General features: G+C 38.8%; 1 protein-coding gene across 14 annotated transcripts in view; it reads right to left on the reverse strand.

Moving 5' to 3' along the window:
• The window catches only part of TENM3 (teneurin transmembrane protein 3), a 1,391,898-nt gene that overhangs the window by 93,458 nt on the left and 1,276,626 nt on the right, over nt 1-21,814 (reverse strand). For all 14 annotated transcript variants that reach the window (XM_089669645.1, XM_089669651.1, XM_089669650.1 and 11 more), the window contains 2 exons: nt 14,820-15,087; nt 10,839-10,982 (listed from right to left, as the gene is read on the reverse strand). In XM_089669645.1, the coding sequence (XP_089525771.1) occupies nt 10,839-10,982; nt 14,820-15,087 (412 nt within the window). The remainder of the gene's footprint in view (nt 1-10,838; nt 10,983-14,819; nt 15,088-21,814) is intronic.

The raw sequence follows: 21,814 nt of genomic DNA on the forward strand, positions 1-21,814 counted from the left end.
CGCGAAACACGCCAGAGGTTTTCTACTAAAGCCCTCTACTCTGTTAGTGAATATGTGATTTTATTACATTAACTTTAATAAAAAGACATTTTAGTTGTGCGGCCAACTAGATTTTTTCCTTTTTCATAACATAAGTATTACACCTTTTTCTTCATCTCCTAGGGTTAAAGTAACACTAAAAGCTCTTTTTTTTAAAAAAATAAAAAAACATGTTATACTTACCTGCTTTGTGCAATGGTTTTGAGACCAGATTTTTTTTTTTATGTGACAAAATATTGAATTTGTTTAACTCTGAAAGGAACATCATGATAATAAGCAAACAAAGATAAATACAAGGCAGGCTTTAGTATCTAATTTTTGACATTGACATCCTATTTTTGACATTGATAAAAATCAGCATTTGATTATTGAGCGATCATGTAATCCTGGAAGTTGCTGCAATGACATTTTAGTTTTGTGTTCAGCATAATATGACTAGAACTCATAGAAAAAATTTCAATAAGATATTATTCAAAATGACTTACAAGTATACAGCTGCCAAGAGGTGGCTGACCAAAGCAATAATGCTAACAAAGAGAGAAAATAGAGCTGCATGAGTTAATGTGACCCCATGCTCTTACTTGTTGGCCAATTACTAAAACTGACTCTTTCTTCTGTGAATTCTACTTAGGAATTGAATCATTTTAGTAAGCAGATAAAACTACTACAAAAGAAATGTAAATTATTAGTTTCACTGAAAACAAAGCCCCCAAAGTTTACCTTCATAAAACTACTTAAAGTGATTCTAAAGGCTTTTTTTATTTTTAATAACAAACATGTTATAGTTACCTGCTTTGTGGAATGGTTGTGCACAGGCCGGTGCTCCTGCCCCTCCCTCCCTGCTGAGTGCCCTCAGAGTAAGCTGCTTGCTCTGGGGACACTCACTGCGTGCTTGCTTCCGAGCCCCACTCAGTGTGCCTATAAGAGCCCGGACACCCATTTCCTCCTCACTGGTGGAGACTGACAGCAGCAGGAGCAGGTGGCTCCTGCCGCTGTATCTCAACCAATGAGGAGAGAGAGACCCAAGGGAGCCGCTGCTCCTGTGCACATCGCTGGATTGAAATGGGACTCAGGTAAGTATTGGGGGAGCTGTGGGGATGAACACACTCACAAGTTTTTTTGCATGAAGGTAAATAACCTTTAGCCTTTACAAGCATTTAACCCTTGCAGTTTGGGGGGGAGAGGGCCCTGAAAGTGTAGTTTTATTGTAATTCCCAGAGTTTAGCATTCAGTGCAGCATTGTCAAGTTAACTATATGTCCTATTTATTATGGATGGTAAAAAGGCGTGTCCTTTTTTTGAGCATTCACCCCTAAAGAATTCTCTGCACATCCTTACTGGACAAGCATATTAAAGTAATTAAACTGCTAAAATTAAGGAAAGGCTTATAAAGATGTAGGTTGTACTACCAATAAATGTGCATACATTTGGTGGACCGTAGCACATTGAGTAGTGGTTATAACACAAAACGAAAACAAACCATGGCTCTCAGCAGCATCTCAGTGTTGACCTACAAACCCTTATGAACACTACAAAACAGCGCACAGTACCATGAGAAGAACAACATTATTATGTTGTATGTCAAAAGAAGTGTCAAAATGTGAATTTGATAATGGAAAGATCCCCCATCTGTGCAGAGAAGTGAACTGAGGATCCCATCAAACCAGAAAAGGAAGATTATTCACTTTTATATGATCCAGATTAATGTGTGCATCTTGCTGGCTTACATTTCAGGGCATTTCTAAGCATTCTCGGAACAATGTCCAAAAAACAAAGATTTCAAAATGCTGCTGTGAGCCCAATAAGGTGAATTCAAGATTAGATTAGTTTGATTCACGAGCAAACCACTTACTAAGCACACTGGGCAGTGAGAGATCTGTCTGTTCTCATTAATAGAAGAGTACATCCCCAACCTATGGGGAAAAAAACTATTCCTGAGCCAATATTTTTCAACTAGCTATAAAATGAGTGCTAATACAAGCAATGCTCAGACTGGCTGCATTTCCTGCAAGTATCAGATTATCCACGTCCTCCATGAGAAGGAAATAATGTGATCCTGATAATGATTTGGGGAAAACCAAAAACATAGGAATTTAACAACATTTTGCTATTCTAAGCCAGATGTTGCTTTTTGGAAATTCACAATTCAAAGCTGATCTATACCATCTTGTAGAATTTTTATCACATTTGGCAATGTTTAGTGTAAGAGTTTAGAAATCAGCCAAGTTTAAACTTGTGTATTTAATAAACTGGCAAGCACACTTGTAGTTTGTTCTTTTACCAAAGCTAAACATACCCTGTATAATGCTTCCATGTCAGCAGCTCCAGGCTTCCTCCACCTCTCAAACCTGGACACAGCCATGGCAGTGGGTCACATGTTCTCTGTCAAAGGACAAGGTATGTATTCAGGTAAAGCCCCTCCACATCACTGTCTGAACATCACCATTTGACAGCTGTATATACATTCTAGTAGCTGGAGGGAACCTGGAGTTGAAGTAGTCTTAAACACAAAAGCAAACATTTATCATACTGCAGCTTACCAATTCTTAGATGTGATGGCTGCATTTGTTTTCTTTTTTAAGCTTTCTTTCTTCTATTTTTATGTGTCCAGTAAGTCTGTTTGTTTTTTAAAAGAACAAGCTTTCCAACAGAATGTATCCATTTACAGAGTTGAGCCAAACCATTGAACTCTAGCAAGGGTGCTTACAATTATGTACTTTTATTTATTTATGTAAAACAGTATCCCAAAAGGAAACAACTGTTGCTGTAACTGATTATAAAGTGTGAGCTGGAGTTTGACTCCAATTTGTTAGTGTATTCAAATCTGTTAGTACAATATAACACTCCCCTTCCTCTAGACTGACAATGCTGTTGTCCACAGGTGCCCCTTGTACTCATCCATCCAGAGTGGAGGCACTCTAATACAAGAGGTGTGTTACTGGCCAGATCACCAGGAGAAAACAGAAGGAACAAGTCTAATAAAGGAAACTAATGCAGCCAACACATCTAAGGATTACTAACCAGCAATATATTAGATTTTTGGTTTTGGGATTAAAGTAGAAATAAAGTTCACTTTTTAACTTGTATCTACAGGTATGCTATAATAAGGCTTACCTGTAGGTACAGTGAATATCTCCTAAACTTGCACTGATTAGGAGATATTCACACAGCATACAGCTGGTAATATCACTGGTGCACACACTCTGAAGGGACGACCTACCTGTGCTGTACCTTCAGAGCTCCATTCTGGGTCTCCCATGCACATGTGCGGGAGTGACTGCAGCCATTCATACAGCCAGAGTCGGTGAACCCGGAAGAAAGACCGGATGAAGATGAATGCACCAAGAAGCTGTGACAACACTATATTGGAGCGCTCCATGTCTTGGTAAGTCTGTCACAATGTGCTATTATGTGGTGCATACTAGTACATTATGACTTAAATCTGCAGGGCCTTTTTTTACTATTGCTTTAATACCACTATAAGCTGACCATACACTTTTGAATTTCAGCTAGTTTGTGATGAATTAGCTGACATTTGCTTATTCGGTAGCTTTTTCGGTCCCATCCCGCAAAAAAACCTTCAACTGAAAAATCAAAAGAGACAGGCACAAAACAGCAGCTTCATCCAATCAGATACAGCTGCTGTGTGGTTATTCTAATTGCCAGTGGCTGTCAGAAAACAAGAGCCCTACAAGGAGATTTGTCCATGTATGTTGTGAAGTGTGGATTGAGAAATCTGTAAGAATTATTTCCTTTAGCCCAAAAGCTAAACAAAAAAAAATTGTATAGTGTATGGCCAGCTTTAGTGACAGGCAAGTATTACCAACATTTTTCATATCATTGTATTTTAGAGAGGGCCAGGCCTTGCATAGTCAAGAGAGTCTTCCACCCAGGACAATGTGCTGGGGGAGGGGCACAGTCATGGAAGGAGCCTCTGCACCAGCCTGCTTTCTGTAAAGTCAGACTGTCAGACTGACAGCCCAGCCCAGCAAATTGCACTGGGAGAGGGGTTTCCAAGTGTAATTATCTGAGCTCTACCACTGTAACAATCAGTTTCACTCTGAGTTAGGCCCCGATGTATAGGGCTGTTTAGCTGCAGGCAGAGGGCACTGGTGCACCATCAAGCCCCGCTGCAGGAAGATAAGACAGGAAGGCGATTCTAAGTGCAGTATTCCAAGGTCAACTTTAATAAAAGCGGTTATAAACACTTACAGTGTAGCAGTATAAACAGGCTCTAAGTAATCTGTCAATTGCAGGGCTGTATCCTCTAAGCAATGGAGCCGCTGTGCCAGCCAGCAGCTTCAGGGGGAGCTTGAGATGAGATGTCAAAGATGACAAGATGGCCACCACTTGTTCCGGACCTCTGGAGCGCACCCTAGAACGCACGTTGTCCACGAAGCAGAAGTGATGAGAGCATGGAACAGTGACGCGTTTTGGAGCAAGCTCCCCCTGCAGCTGCTGCCTGGCACAGCAGCTCCATTGCTTAGAAGATAAAGCCCCACAATTGACGAATTACTTTGTGTCTGTTTATACTGCTACACTGTAAGTGTTTTTAACCACTTTTATTAAAGTTGACCTTGGAATACTGCACTTAGAAGCGCCTTCCTGTCTCATCTTCCTCCACACAGAGTTTGCTTCCACTCTTAAGAAGTGTTGCTCAGTACCGGTTTTCCTATACATCATCTACCACTGGCTGCCATTCCATCACAGCATCCTCCACCGATGTGCCCTGCCACCAATTCTACCCCGCTGTAGGAAGCCTGTCAAACTCTATGAGAATTTGACAGCTGCTGTGGCTAGACAGAGCTGGATAGTGCATCTGGCAGTATGGATGGTTAGAGCAGTTTGCACCCAGGAAACTTATCTGCTTATCTTAGCTCCTGACACAGAGCACAAAGCGATAGCAAAGTTCTGGTAATTACATTGAGAAAGCAGCTCTCCCGGAGAAGTCTGCATGTCTGTGTGTGGGTTTCTCTTTAAGCATAGATTTAGTCTCTAATTACCCCTTAGTTCACCCTAATTCGTTCTTACTAACTCCTTCCTTTCCTTTTGTTAGCAATTTTTTTTCTTTTAAAGTTCATATGCAAGATATTATACCTTGCATTCTTTCGTTTTTTTGTAGCACCTGACTTAAAAATGCCTTATACCAGAAACCTAATTTTAGTACCTTTTTAAATAATTAAAACATAGAATAAAGTTTGAACTTTGGATGAATTATCAATTACTTTAGTTCTGAGAAGGAAGAATACATTTTGGCTCCTATAATGTTAATAAATCCAGGCTCTTTTTCATCATTCTCATTATGACTGAATTAGTCACAACACTACTCCATTTGGTTTCCATAGACCAAAAGGAGGTATCCCTATAACCAAAGGGAACTGCTGCCCAAAGCCTGCAATCTACCATCTCTGTTGGTTCAGGTGTTGGCTAATGGAGCTCATACTCCCCACATGGAATGAACAATGATCTCTACGATTAAGCTGGTTCACCTGGTTCACACTGATATGATTTCTGATGCATTTGCAAAAACATGGAATTGCATGACAAGTGAAAGAACACGACTTTCTATGGAGGCCATTCACATACACTATATTGCAAAAAGTATTAAGGCACCTTTACACGCACATGAACTTTAATGGCATCCCAGTCTTAGTCTGTAGGGTTCAATATTGAGTTGGTCCATTAATTGCAACTATAACAGCTTAAACTCTTCTGGGGAGGCTGTCCACAAGGTTTAGGAGTGTGTCTATGGGAATGTTTGACCATTCTTCCAGAAGCGCATTTGTGAGGTCAGGCACTGATGTCGGATGAGAAGGTCTGGCTCGCAGTCTCCACTCATCCCAAAGGTGTTCTGTTGGATTGAGGTCAGGACTCTGTGCAGGCCAGTCAAGTTTCTCCACCCCAAATTCACTCATCCACGTTTTATGGACCTTGCTTTGTGTACTGGTGTGCAGTTATGTTGGAACAGGAAGGGGCCATCCCCAAACTGTTCCCAAAAAGTTGGAAGCATGAAATTGCCCAAAATGTCTTGGTATGCTGATGCCTTAAGAGTACCCTTCCCTGAAATTCAGGTCAATTGGATTGCCAGACAGAGAAATGTGATTCATCACTTCAGAGAACACGTCTCCACTGGTCCTAGAGTCCAGTGGCGGTGTGCTTTACACCACTGCATCCGACACTTTGCATTGCATTTGGTGATGTAAGGCTTGGATGCAGCTGCTCGACCATAGAAACCCATTCCATGTAGCTCTCTACGCACTGTTGATGTGCTAATCTGAAGGCCACACAAAATTTGGAGGTCTTTCGCCATTGACTCTGCAGACAGTTGGCGACTTATGCACTGACCCCGCTCTTTCATTTTATGTGGTTTACCATTTTGTCGCTGAGCTTCCGTTGTTCCCAGTTGCTTCCACTAACAGTTGGCCATGGAATATTTAGTAGCAAGAACATTTTAAGGATGGACTTATTGCACAGCCTAACACAGTACCACGCTTGAATTTACTGAGCTCCTGAGAACGACCCATTCTTTCACAAATGTTTGTAGAAGCAGTCTGCATGCCTAGGTGCTTGATTTTATACACCTGTAGCCATGGAGGTGATTTGGTAAAGGGTCCTGTGCAAGTTTAATGCAGTGTGATATGTAGCTCCATAGACTTGAATGGAAACTGCATTTCAGTACCAAGTCACGCTGGAGCCGCTCCTAAAACTGCACTGCAAAATGGATTCAATTTGCACTGTATCAGTGTGAACCTAGGCTAAAACTGAATTCTAGGGTGAGTGTCTATTGTTTAAATACAAGAGTCATGTGTGCTATTACTTAAATAGCCAGTCCCGCTGTGAGTTAGACCCTTTTACAAGGTAATACTTTTACAAGGTAATATCTGGGTTTGTAAAGACATTTTGTCTTTTTCTCTTTGTTCAGAATCAAAGTCTCACACTGGATTTCTTCACAGATCTAGGAGAAAAACAGAAGTAAGAATACAAAGTGGATTTATATCCTTTGTGGCTAATGAGAAATATATTTAAATGAAAGTGCTTTGTCTGGAGTTCAGCTTTAAGCTTTTGGGTGAGGGTATGGCTCAGATGCTTCTAGTCCTGGAATAATAAACTTTTGTGAAGGCTGATGTCAATGGAGTGCAGCCGACTTGTTTGTTTATTCTATGCGGTAACCCTAATGTCGATAAAAATCAGCTGTCCTTTCTTCATAACACATTCGGCATTTTATACCTATAATTATTCATAAATACAGGGCCAGCACAGTGCACACATTCTGTCACAAAGCTCCTTATAAATAACCCTCTGAGTTATGGATATAGGACTAGTTTCCAAAGCAGAAATAATTTGTCAGATATTGGAAGGTGGAAATCAGTGTGTCACAGGTATAGAGATGTAATGGAATTCTTTGTAAAGTAGTGATCTAATGAGCCTCAGTGTTCATTTGATGGAAAGGTGGGAATAGGCGTTTTGTTTTATAGTCATTGCCATTCCTTTTGCTTAGATCTACATTTGCGGCTTATTGGCATTTACTTATTATTTTTTTTAATTACTAATAAAGATCTTGGAGACAAAGATATGATTATGAGGTCTGGGCTTCATATTAAATGTTATTCTTCCCTTAAAATGATTAATGTATGGCCAGCTTAAAGTGGTTGTAAACCCCTGACATGAACTATGAACAAAGCACATCACTCTATAGCATGTGCTATTCTCAATCCAGAGCACTAGGTTTAATTTCTGTCAACTGCCTCATTCCTCTGCTATCCGCATGAGTCACTTATGATCAGTTTTCCTGACTCCAAGAGAAAAATGGCACAACCTATGATTGACAGCCTCAGCTCTGTTCATGTGTGCTGTGTGAAGGGGGGGGTGTCTCTTCCCTTCAATCAGCTCTCAGAGCTTCATTTACTGAGTGTAATTTCAGCTCCCCGCCCCCTGCTTTTCAGAGCTGAGAGATCCTGTGTAAATTCTGCACTTTGAATACTCAAAAGGAAAAAAGATTTGCTCGAAGAGCTGGCATTTTTAAGGAGCTAGTCTTACGCAACAAGTAAAATTGCTAAGCTTTTATAAATCATCACTCTTTACAAATACACATTTTACAGAACAGCCAATAAAAACATTCTTGGTTACAGTATCCCCAGTTTAATTTGCTGTAAGTTACTGCGGTGCAGTGATGTCGACATGTTTTGCCTGTGAAGGCCTCCTCAGAATATGTATAGTACCACACCTCAGTAACAGTAATAAATTAATGATAAACCAAGCCAAGAATTTTATGGAAAGTGACACCAGCTGGACGCATTGATCGGGCACACTCCAATTAGGGTGGTATTTAGTAGGCCACATGAGGGACACCAGGAGTGAGCACATTCAAAGCAGACAGGAAAAAACTAGAACAGGAATAGTAGTATGCCAACACCATCATGGCAGGGGTGGGCATGGGGGAAAAAAACAAAACATACAAAACATGTTTAAACAAACAAAAAAAAATACAGACAGGCTCGATGGACCACTTGGTCTTATTTCTGCTGTCACTTTTCTATGTTTCCATGAAAACACAGTGAATATTGCTAGCAGCTATAGCCCCTGGCAATAATCGCATGTAAAAGTCTGACAGGCTGATTGTACCCAAGTAGTACAACAAATGGCTTGGCTACAATCAGCCTGCCCATAGATGGTTAGAATCTCGGCTGATTCCTGCTGAGACAGCCAAGATTCAAACCATCTTTGGCTAGCTTAAGTCTGTCCTCATTAACATACTGTACAATGCAAGAAGCATTGTATGTTAACGAGGCATAGATGGTTTGAATCTTCTATAAACCTTTAACCCTTTTTTAGGACAGCAGGAGTCCTTGCTGGAGAGTTCAGAAGAGAGCATATAAAAAAGGAAATCTGTAATTTTTAAGTATTTTTTTTTTAAGTTATGCTATGTGAATTAGGACATTTAACTATTATAAATGAAGTGTTATCCCAATTTGGCTCCAAAATGGAACTACAGTTTAATATCTAGTATTATTTTTGAATGTTTGCTTTTATTTATTTATGTCCCTCAGAATTCATATCATAAAAGCAACGGGGGGACAACATATATCACAAATTGCATTGAGGCATACTGTTTTATTGTTGTTTGGAGCGTTCAAAATTTTATAGTAAACAAAACATTGTTTTTCGGTGCTGACCAATGCCAGATAATTTGTTTAGAATTTGATAACGCAGCCCAGTAACATATGTTTAAGGTTAATTGTGGGCAGTCAAGTGATAAAGCATGGAGAACGCAACTGGCATCCGAAGGTGTAGTCGCATTAACCCCTGGATGCACAAAGTAACTTAATCACTAGGTCAGTAACATAAACAATTTCATAGTGCATTAAAAATTTCACGGTAAACAGTAGATGTGTCACAGGGAAGGTCCGAGTCTTTTCATTCCAATAGTGTATACATATGCATTATATATATATATATATATATATATATATATATATATATACACATACATATTATATATATATATATATATATCTATAAAACAATACTTATATGCATATATAACAATACTATCTCTCGCAGTGGTTTCATGAGTTTGCATCCACTGCCAGAGTTGTTTATTTCAAGGCAGGTTTATTTATTCTTTTTTTTTTACAGATTCTTGCCAGAAACCAGTTTGTTTTTATGTGTGAACACAGCTCTGACCACCTAGAGATAGAGCTGAAGAGTGATCTGTATGCCTAGGGGAAGAAAATGTAAGATAAATATAACAAAGTTTCCACACCACTGAAACAGGATAAGTTTATTTTATTATTCACTGCCCTCAACGTAAAGTAGAATTCTGCCCAAACAGCTAAACAGGCAGTTGGAATGCATATACATTAATAGTTTTACCTATCAAAATAATTGTAATTTTGTTCAGCCAGTCTTGTGATTCATGTAGCTCTGCAATACTGCATAACCAGGACAGTGATACCACTCGGGCAATTGTACTAACAGCAGTACTTTAAATGTAATATTTTGAAGAATACACAACTAAATGGTGCTTTTATATGTTAGGAGTTCTGCTTTAACTCTATTTGCAGTGCACAAAATGTAAAAATCCTCGGCATCAACATCAGCTAGTACCAATACATGAAAGCAATATGCTTGCACATATTATATGGCCTCATAGGCACAGGGGCCCATGCAATGTAAATTACGAGTATTTTTCCACATCCATGAAACACAACAATTTACAGCTGCCCATATTGATACTTGGCGGTACGCAGATACAACATTTCCCATGCTTGCGTAAACATGCACAGGGGTGTAAGTCCCAAAATGCACACAAGCCATATGTATAGGAATTTACAATCATGCAAGTGTTTATGAAATCACAACGTATACCTGCATACAGCTAACACCAATGTAAATGACAAGTATATTTCCACTCCCATGAAACACAGCTGCAGCTTACAGTCACCCATATTGAAACATGCCTGTATGATAGCTGTATGCAGATATTTCCCATGCTTGCATAAACATGCACATGGGCGTAAGTCTCTAGATGCACACAAGCCCTGTCCATGAGGCTTCACACTCCTGCATGTGTTTACAGTATGTAAGCTATGTATACTTGCGTACAACTAGCATAAGCCAGTCCTTACTATGGGTGAATGTACGCTGCAGCTGTCTTCAACATACACTTACACTTGGTTGAAAAAATGGCTGCCCTATGCCTCAGTGCGGGTGTTACTGTCTGAACTGCCAATATATTCATCTTCTATCTCCTGCTACAGCAAAATATGCCAGGGTCTATAAATGACAAGAAGGACTCACCATTTTGGACATCCAAAACATGATGCTTATCCAACGTCCAACCACCCATATTTGAGGCATCCAGCTCATAGCCTTGTAAAATTGCGGTTCTTTTTTCCCATAGTGTCAGGTCAAGACAGGATTCATATTCATACCCGACAGACACTGCAAGACAAAGTCACTGTGAACGCCAACTGTCTAAATACCTAGATTAACAAAATGACTCTCCTCAGTGCATATTATCCACGTATATCACTTAAACCATTCAATGACATAACTGCTGGATGTGCTACACTTCTCCATATGTTTAATAATATGATTTAATGTACTGGAATCCTCTGTAGAAAACCGGGCAGACAAATACCAGTCAGTAGACGTCACAGTGTGCTGATCATGGATAACGACAGCTCCAGGGTTTGATGTTAGGAATCGGAAATCCTATTGTTAAATGTTCTAATCATACGCCACACATCTTAACAACCTACGTGGGTCAAACATGTCTAATTTTAAATTTGTGGATGCAAACTTATTTTCATAATTATATAACACCCCTGTTGATAGATAAACAGCTTGAAGTCTAATATCTAACAATCTAAACTCATAAATGGAGAATGAATCATAGGTCTATTTATCCGCAATGTACTATAAAGGATTCCTGAGAAAAAACTACTGTGTCATGGCATTCAATCAGCATCCCCCAAACATTTCTTAACTAGGCTTAGAATCAAGAAATGGACAAACCGATTGGTTGCAGTAGGTGAATGCAGTTTTCAGGTTCAAGTTGTTGATTGGTCACCATGAGTTATTGTACTTTGCAGAATGCATAGTGCATTACATTATTCAAAACAAATAGGCACGGACCTCTCAGAAATTAAGCAAGTATTCAACTTGCAAAAATGCCTTTTAGCCACAGACATTATTCAAACATATATTATGACATATTTCTTTGTTATGAGACAATGACATGTACTATAATTAACAAAATACACTTCAGGCATAATTCGCTTTTAGCTATTAAACATATTCTGTATTATGATTTACCCAATAAAATATCAGTGACAGCTAAAATCACAGATAATATTCTGTACAGACACCTTGAGTTCTATAACACCTTGTGTGATGAATTGCAGCTACCCTGCAGTGTTTTTACATATTTTCCCTGGTTACAGCATGTCAAGAGCTGAGCCAGTCTCATCATCTCTCACTCCTGCTGCTTCTGCCAGGATTATCTCCATGGCTCCAGGACACACCATCCTGGGTGCTTCTCACCTCAATCATCTGGGACAGCAGTTTGTTTCTTAATGGCATAGCTGTGATCTTTACTTTTCAACCTATATTTTTATCTGTTTATTCACAGCACTGTTAATTGGGGGTTTAGAAGGCTGTTCGGATTTTCTCACCAATAGATTGCTTCATTACCTTTGTGATTACACTATTGCTCTTCTATCTATTAGAGACTTCCTGGATCAGTTGCTACAGATGCTGCCTAACGGCTCATGCAGATGGCACATGATTTGGTTTTCACCATGTTCCCCTTGCACCATATGGTAAACAGAACTTTGCAAGCAAAAAAAGTAGGGATCACTGGTCCCTCTGACAGCTGGCAGATATACAGGGTAGAGGACGGGACATGGAAGGAGCCAAACTGCTTCTTCTAAGTTTCATAGTCAAAATCCTGCCAAAGCTTGTTTATAAGTGTTAACCAGCTATCGTAAGAATAAAGTGACGTAACACTCCCAGACATATACCATCAGGCATCAACATTAAAGGTTCTAATAAATTCAATACAGCTTCATTTCAGTCTCCTTGGACACAATCATCACAACAGGAGCTCTTGGCTGGCAGATGTTCCTCATGCCTCTGATGCTTCCTAACATCGGACCTGAAAAGCATATTGAGCTGAAGCCCTAAGCAAAGTGATTACACTGAATGGCACTGCAATACATGTAAATGAACATAGAATTAAAGTATTATATTTGACCAGATATTGTAGTATAGTTGCTCAGACAAGCAGATGCACAGGACTCATGCTACAAGTGCTGGCAGAGTTTCTGCATATAGACAAATATGCTGAATATGCCTATGTTTCAAATAACATTTAAATTTTTTTAACTAATATATCCACCTGAACCTATCACTTCATTGCATGTATGAACTGTAGATACAATGTAAAACCCAACAGAAAAGGTGGAAACGCAGGCAGGTCAATCCTTCCATGACCTCTTATCCTGTTTGAAATAAGATCAGGTCTTGGTTTCTGTTACTTCACCACTCTCTATAGCGAGAGGATGGTATGGGAATAGACACACATTGTGCTGTTAACAGCCAATATGCTGACTGTTATTTAATGCTCACTGGTTGCATTAATGACATAGTTCTGCATTATTATGCATTAATGACATAGGAATGTAGTTTTAGCTGCTGATGTATTCATGGCCTGCTGCTAAACACAGAAAGAACTAGAAATATGTATATGGGAGTTTTAGGGTGCCAAACAAAAGCAAAAAAACTATTAAAAATAACTGAATATAGTAAAAGTACTTTTGTGCATATAGCACATTCATAGCAAGGGCATCCTTGGTTTCAAAGCTTATTGAACCTCTGGACATCACCCCTAAGTAAAAACCTTACTTGTTGCGTGTACAATTGCTAGATAATTTAGAGGTATGATTACTTTCAAATAATTACACATACTGTATATAGAGTTAGCTTGAGTGAACCAAGTAGGGATGGATTAGGGTGTGATGGTAGATTGCAGACCGAAGGATCCTTAGAAATTGACCAAGGGTTTCTGGTAAAGCTCAAAGTTTCCACCAAAAAGAATAGAGAGGGAGGTGGGAGAGCCCTAATAGTGTAGTAGATTAATTCAGAAACAAGGATGCAGAGCTTCCACAATAATAGGAAAAAGGGTCAAAATGGACTTACAACTGTTGAGGCTGCAGTCACCCAGCTAGGGGGATACACGTGGCTTTCCTAGTGCTTGGGTGGAAAAAACCTGTCTCCATGCAAGGTTGGTAGGGTCACTCTCTATGGCTTAAGCATTCCCATCCTGGGTGCTCTGTAGGGGTTTTCAGGTAAGTGAACAAACTGGGAGAAAGAGTCGGTGCAAAAATGGCCCTTGGGTTTAGTCACCAGTGATATAAAGTAATTAGATGTTTTACCAAAGCAGATGACTGGGGGGCCATTTTTGGACTGACTCTTTCTACCACTAAGTAGGGATGGTGTCTGTTTCTTCAACACATAGTGCAGTAAGCTTTGTCAGGAAGACAGAGGTAATCTGTTGTGTTAAGTTGTAGATTACCTCTGTCTTCCTGGTGAAGCTAACTGCAAAATGTATGTATATTTACATGTGTATGTATATTCATTTGAAAGTATTCATGCCTTTAAATTGTCTAGAAAATGCACATGCAACAAGTAGAGGTTCATTTAGGGTGATATCCAAAGGCTCAACTTTTTAATACACTGAATAATAAAACGAGCTATTTTTTATTGTTGTTTTACTTTTTTTTGGCACCACTACATAAATATTTCTAGCTTTGTTATCTAATCTAACTATGAATGTAGTGCTGTATGATCATCAATCAACCCATTATGCAAGATTTATGCTCATGCTCTATTTTATATATTATTGCAGCATTACCTCTCTGGGTCTTGAGGATGAAATATACGAACATATTAGTTTAGCTCTGCACAAAGAAATGTTAGCAACCACTCTGAATGACTGATTAGCAATGTTTTGTTGGAAATACACTACATCCAATGACATATTACACAGCATACTCTTAAATTCCAGCATGTTGAAAACTAGAGAAAACTCTAAATTCTAAGGCATCAAATTAAATGCCACTGAAATATTTAAGGTGCTATTTAAAATAGGATGAATGTTAATGTAGAAACATAGCCAGCCTTTCCTTTTACATGGTAATCCAACAACCACTATCTGATATACTGTAGTACCTAAAATTACTTATTAAATTATATAAATATAGCAGAAATACATACCGACAGCTTCAGACAATCCATAGACTTTCTGGTTGTACGCATCTGTCTTATCCCATATAAATGTATATGAAAGGTTGGGGGATGCAGGGAACCATTTTTGGAAAAGTCGTCCCACAACTGCAACCATTAGATGGACCTTCATCAGATTGAATGGTATTACAGAATGGGTCATTGTAATTTTAAGCACAGATTTATATCCTGCAGCTCTCGAACTCAAATAGGATAATTTCAAATCAGTCCCCGGAATTGTTGTTTCTTCATGAAGCACCTGGTTTCAAACGAACGTAAGCAGATGTATTATTGAAAATTTGCAAATATTGTGAAGAAATTGTTACCATATCACTGGAATACAGAAAGTTTAATAAAAGAAAGACAACGGAGTAAGATAAACTGACTAAATAATTGGAAAGACATTTTCATGCACAGGCATAGCACAGTGGAGCCTTCTTAGAACAGAGGGGTAGCATTATATGTTCTTATACACAAGCATGAAAGACATAAGAAGATACTATTTATCCAGTAATGTCTTGGAATAAGTGATACACTATGAGCTATTCAACAAGAAGTGGGGGTATCACTCCCTGTAGGGGACAGAATTTTTTATTTCTTCTCAATTCTATTCAAAACTAAAAACTAAAGTTCAGGATGGAATGAGGCTTTAATTTTCTTCTCCAAGCCAGGATCTCAGCTCTACAAGCCCAAAGCGTTAACCAGTGACCCACTGAGCTGATCAATAAAATGTAATTTGCTGTAAACATTTTCTTTGATTAACTTAGAAGAAATAGAAGATTCTCCTATAAAAAATAAATGTTTATCCAGGTTTCCTAAGACTATATGGGGGAAAGAAATGTGAGTATATGTATTATACTTAGCTTGGAAAGCAAAGCATTGGCTATTTTCTCATAAACCTTAGTTCAACTAGCAGAATCAGAACTGTGCAAAATATTAGTGCAAACATTAAGTAAAGTGCAAAGATACTAGTAACCAAATGTACCTAACTGATCACCTGTCAGGTTTTTATTGCTGTCAGGGAGATTGACCCTATTTGTCCTGTTTACATTATCATGAAAAGTGAAAATAAAGAGAAAATCCAAGTTAATAGAGGGGAAATCTTCAAATGGGGACACTAGTTCTGGTGGCCTGGGGGGCCCCAATGGATTCCCTTAATTTGCAAGGATTTCCTCTCACTTCTGGTTTTGGCTATGGGACAGAAAGTGAAGGGACACAGCTGACAAGAAAAAAAAATCTGACAGGGGTCAGAAGAGTCACTTACTTAAAATGTAAGAAAAAAAGTTTTGCCTGTAGTTCTACTTTAGGAAATTAAAAACTATTAAGCGAATTAGCTGAAAAATATTCTAAATGTAAAACATACATTTCTTTATTCAACATTATTTTGAAAGTATACCTTTGTTCATTAAGTATATTTACCAATAATATGCCTATAACCTTCAAAATATTTTGGTGAATATGACACGTTTTGAAGAAATGTATGCTCCTTTCAATGGGTGTTTTGTTCAGCAAGCACTTCATGCAGCATTTTCAATATCAGGTAAATAACTGGCATGACGCATCACTGTAAATTATGCCAAATGGTTTTAGCTTACTGAACAACTTATCTCATCTATAAAGCTGTCGGTTTTGATGAGGTTCCAAGGCACGTGATATATGTGTTGGTTATATTATCAGGCTTGACTCAGTCCTTTATTGTTTTTCTTTTCATGTTGAGGATACATAAAAGGCTCCCACACATTGCTCGCTCCGTTATCGCTGCTCTGTTGCAAAAGGGTTTGGCTTTTCCAAATGGGAAACTGACAGACATTTTAACTACAGTCTGATGATTGAAGGTTCTGTGCAGTCATTAGTCATGGAGATTTCAGACTTTTACTTACTCAGATCTGGCAACTAACGCAATCACCTTTATTTCACTTCGAGTCGAAATGACAGGATTACAATCTATAATAAGATTCCTACACAAAGAAGACTAGCATTTATAGTTGCTAAGCCACCAAGCACTGCTCATTTGATATGCATAGCCAAGTGCAGAAAATAAGAACTCGGAAGGGTTCCCATGGGAGAGCTTTCAAACATTCCTTTTTATTGGAATATTTTGGCAGAGAGACTTTGCTTTCCTATGTCATTCTCACATTTTATTACCCAGCATTTTCATTTGTCAGGTTTTCATCTCACTGCCGGATCTTAAATAAAACAGCTGCCTGTAATCTGCAGGTTTCTCCTACAGTTGTTTCAAAAACATAATTACAAAAGCCAGTTTCCCCATTTTCTTTTGTCTACTGGGAATATAAACAATTGACCACTGAGTTAAAGTTTGGTGAAGCTGGCACTGAAATAATGAAAGAATCACAGACTTTGCTACCATACCACAAAACGTGACTTCTATTGTCAGAATGGGGATTTATTAAACAGAACATGCGGGTCCCTTTGTGAGCCCCTTAACAATAACCTACCTGCTGTGACACCTTTTGCAATAGAATCACAAATACAGTGTATTTAATGTCTCAGTAGGTGTCCTCATGCCTAGAGAAGGAGCCATGGCTCAGGTTTCTGGCATTGCTGAGAAGAATGAATTATGAACCCCATCTCCTCTTGAAGCCTATGAGCATTTACAACATATTTACAAAAATGTACATGTTTGGCAGTATTGCCCTGAGTTTTGAATGCTAAGTTACATAGACTGAATTTGACAAGGCATTATAAGACAGGGTTCACATTGATGCGGTGCGGGAAACACTGCAAATCCTGTGCGTTTCCTGCACCACATTGCAATCACATGGCGTTCATGCAATCTGGTGTGGGTATCAATGTTAAATTAATGACACCCCGAAACAGATCGCAAAACATGTGTGAGAACACCCCTGCAATGCGATTCAGGTGTGGGTAAAAAAAAAGTGTCCTGTGCCTTTTTGATGTGGATGCGATGCAATATGAGCCATACAAAAGGTATGGCTCAAATTCCACCTCACCTCGATGTGCTTCCTGTGCGAATTACATGCGATGTCCTGCACCGCATTAGTGTGAACCCAGTCTAAGATCAGAAGCATGACATTAAATGCCCTGTTATCTGTGCAGTTTAACTGCAGTAACTCATTACTGCAGTTAAACTATTAAAACAAACAGCTCTTTAAGGGTCCATGCACACTAAGAGCAAAATATAATGCCCGAACCTAAAAAGCGGTATGAAAAAATGCTTGTAAGTAGCCTGTACTGCAGTTTAGGAGAGGTTATGGACATTTGCTTTTATAAGCATTTTTTTCCAAAATATTCCACTTTGCTCATTTTTCAATGTACACTAAAAAATGCAGAACATTCCTAAATGCCGCGTTTATGCGCATTTATGCACACTTATGCGCATTTAGCGTTTTTTTTCTGCCTGAAATCTCCTTTAAAAAGTTTACTTATGATTTTTTCTGTCTCTAAACTCCCTAATGTGCATGCACACATAGGACAACATTGAGCTGCTTCTACAGGCCGGAGAAAAAAAAGAATGCAAAACTCCTGTAGAAATAGCATTTTTTAAGCTCAGTGCGCATGGATCCTAAATTCCTTTGTTTCCTGCACATTCAAGATTGTATTCACTATAAGACATTCACTAGTTAATCCTTACAGAAGCAAAGCAAAGAGAAGGAACCAGAGCAATTCCACTTTTTTTGCTCTTGTTTTCTTTTCTCATCTCATCAGTAAAGTATTTTAATAGCAATAGGTGTTAGAAGGAATGAAGGGCCACAGAGACTACTGGCTCTAGTAATCAATGATCTCACCCAGAATTTCACCCAACTTTTATCCATTTTTTCTAATAGAGTCTTATTTATTTATTTATTATTTATTTCAGGTACTTATATAGCGCCGTCCATTTACGAAGCGCTTTCACATATATATTGTACATTCACATCAGTCCCTAACCCTCAAGGGGCATACAATCTAAGGTCCCCTAACTCACATTCATACATACACATACTAGGGACAATTTAGACAGGATCCAATTAACCTACCAGCATGTCTTTGGAGTGTAGAAGGAAACCGGAGTACCCGGCGGAAACCCACGCAGGCACAGGGAGAACATGCAAACTCCAGGCAGGTGGTGCCGTGGTTGGGAATCGAACCTATGACCCCACTGCTGCCAGGCGGAAGTGCTAACCACTTATGGTAAAATGGATAAATCGTGTTTGAAATCTAGCGTAAATCTTGGGTGAAAACATTGATAAATATAGCCCTATATTATAGCCCTATATGTACATGTAAGTAGAATCTCACATTATTTGCTTCACATTGTGGTCTGTGCAGTCCAAAATAACATGGTAATTGAAAATTTAATTTAGAGGACATCTTCTTATTTGATGAAGTTGTCCTTTGATGAATCTCCCATCACCTTGATTGCAGTCCATCTGGAATAATAGCTGCCTTTAGCCTCTATCAACTGATCTTTTCTCTGATATGGCCTGACTGGCACATCTTGAAGATGTTCATGGGCAACCATTCATTTTGTGGGTAAGCCATACTCATGCCACCTTCCAGTATTCCCTTGGAGTATGGCTTACCCATATGAATGAATGAGGTTGCAGAGCCCATGCACAGTATGAAAATGAGTCGGCCAGAATAAAGATTGGTGGATCATGGAGTTAGGTAGGTACTATTTAAAGTGGGCTGCACTTAGAGGGTTGTCGGGATTTGTTTAAGGACAACTTCATTGAAAGTGAAAATATCCTTTAAATTACATTACTCTACACTGAAAAACAAATGCTACAACAATATTATACAATGTGTAATACGTTATACTAGAGATTGGCAGCAATCAGTGACCAGCATCTGCCAGTCCCAGAGTGCCACTGAAGTGTAGATTTGCACTTCACAGCTAAATGCTGCCAAGCTCACTTGTGCCCCAAATCTGAACACATTTCATCCAGGCTACAAACAAAATATAGTGCTCCATGCTTATTTGTAACATAGTTAAATGTTAATCATCAAGATTTGGGTTGGGTGGAAAGAGATGGCACTTCTAAAGTCTATCAATAGACAAAACATTTTTTTATAGTTTTTGATACAGTGGGAACTGTTTAGAAACCCCTGATCAGGGCCCAGGGCTCCATTAGTGGTATTTCCCTGATACAGGAAAAAGTATTTATACCCCTTGAAATTTTCCACATTTTTGTCATGTTACAACCAAAAATTAAAATGTATTATATTGGGATTTTATGTGATAGACCAACACAAAGTGACACATAATTGTGAAGTGGAAGGAAAACGATAAATGGTTTTCAACATTTTTTACAACTAAATATCTCAAAAGTGTGGAGTGCATTTGTCTTCAGCCCCACTGAGCCAGTACTTTGTAGAACCACCTTTCACTGCAATTACAGCTGCAGGTCTTTTTGGGGATGTCTCTACCAGCTTTGCACATCTAGAGAGTGAAATGTTTGCCCATTCTTCTTTGCAAAATAGCTCAAGATCTGTCAGATTGGATGGAGAGCGTCTGTGAACAGCAATTTTCAATTCTTGCCACAGATTCTCAATTGGATTTAGGTCTGGACCTTGACTGGGCCATTCTAACACATGAATATGCTTTGATCTAAACCATTCCATTGTAGCCCTGGCTGTATGTTTAGAGTTGTTGTCCTGCTGGAAGGTGAACCTCCACCCCAGTCTTCTGCAGACTCAAACAGGTTTTCTTCTAAGATTGCCCTGAATGTGGCTCTATCCATCTTCCCATCAACTCTGACCAACTTTCCTGTCCCTGCTGAAGAAAAGAATCCCCACAATATGATGCTGCCACCACCATGTTTCTTGGATTGGATGGTGTGTTCAGGGTGATGTGCAGTGTTAGTTTTCTGACATACAGAGCGTTTTGCTTTTAGGCCAAAAAGTTAAATTTTGGTCTCATCTGACCAGAGCACCTACTTGCACGTTTGATGTGTCCCCCCCATTTTTTTAATACTGCAAACTGGACTTCTTATGGCTTTCTTTTATACAATGGCTTTCTTCTTGTCACTCCATAAAGGCCAGATTTGTGGAGTGCACGACTAATAGTTGCCCTGTGGACAGATTCTCCCACCTGAAGCCATGTCTTGGTAGGTTTGCAGTTGTGCCATACTCTTTCCATTTTCGGATGATAGATTGAACAGTGCTCTGTGAGATGTTCGAACCTCAGTATATTTTTTTATAGCCTTACCCTGCTTTAAACTTATCCACAACGTTATCCCTGACCTGTCTGGTGTGTTCCTTGGCCTTCATGATGCTGTTTGTTCACTAATGTTCTCTACAGATCAGCTGTATTTATACTGAGATTAAATAACACACAGGTGGACTATATTTACTAATTAGGTGACTTCTGAAGGCAACTGGTATTCAGGGGGCTGAATACAAATGCATGCCATGCTTTCCAGATATTTATTTGTAAAACATTTTGAAAACCATTTATCATTTTCTTTCCACTTCACAATTATATGCCACTTTGTGTTGGTCTATCACATAAAATCCCAATAAAATACATTTACATTTTTGGTTGTAACATGAAAAAATGTGGAAAATTTCAAGAGGTATGAATACTTTTTTCCAGGCACTGTATCTTATTAGCCAGAAAGTGATGGAAACAGGGAAACAGACAACAATAAAAATCTGACAGACACTGTTCAAACATTTCTAATTCTTTCTGTGTTGCTGTTTTTAAATCTCTTTAAAGGGGCTTTAGACAGAACTAATCCCTCACCACTCATTCCAAAACTGACAAAAAAAAAGTTTTGGTTGCGGATACACTTTAAGATAGGACATAGTTGGGTTCTGATGGTATGAATCCTAACAACTGCGAATGTATGCACTTTAGTAGCAAATTACATTATAAATAAGTATATACTTTGAAGGTAAACTATAGCTTTCATGGGTTAAGTCTATTATCCCGAGGACAGATATAACTTGAATGATATAGTCTGCAGCTATACATTTCTGTAGTCTTTTTCCCTGTGCAGTATTTTTAATGTTTAAAGTAT

This window comes from Staurois parvus, unplaced genomic scaffold (genome assembly GCF_062004578.1).
Source record: "Staurois parvus isolate SC_StPar_1 unplaced genomic scaffold, SC_StPar_1.0 ptg000080l, whole genome shotgun sequence".
Classification (NCBI taxonomy): domain Eukaryota; kingdom Metazoa; phylum Chordata; class Amphibia; order Anura; family Ranidae; genus Staurois; species Staurois parvus.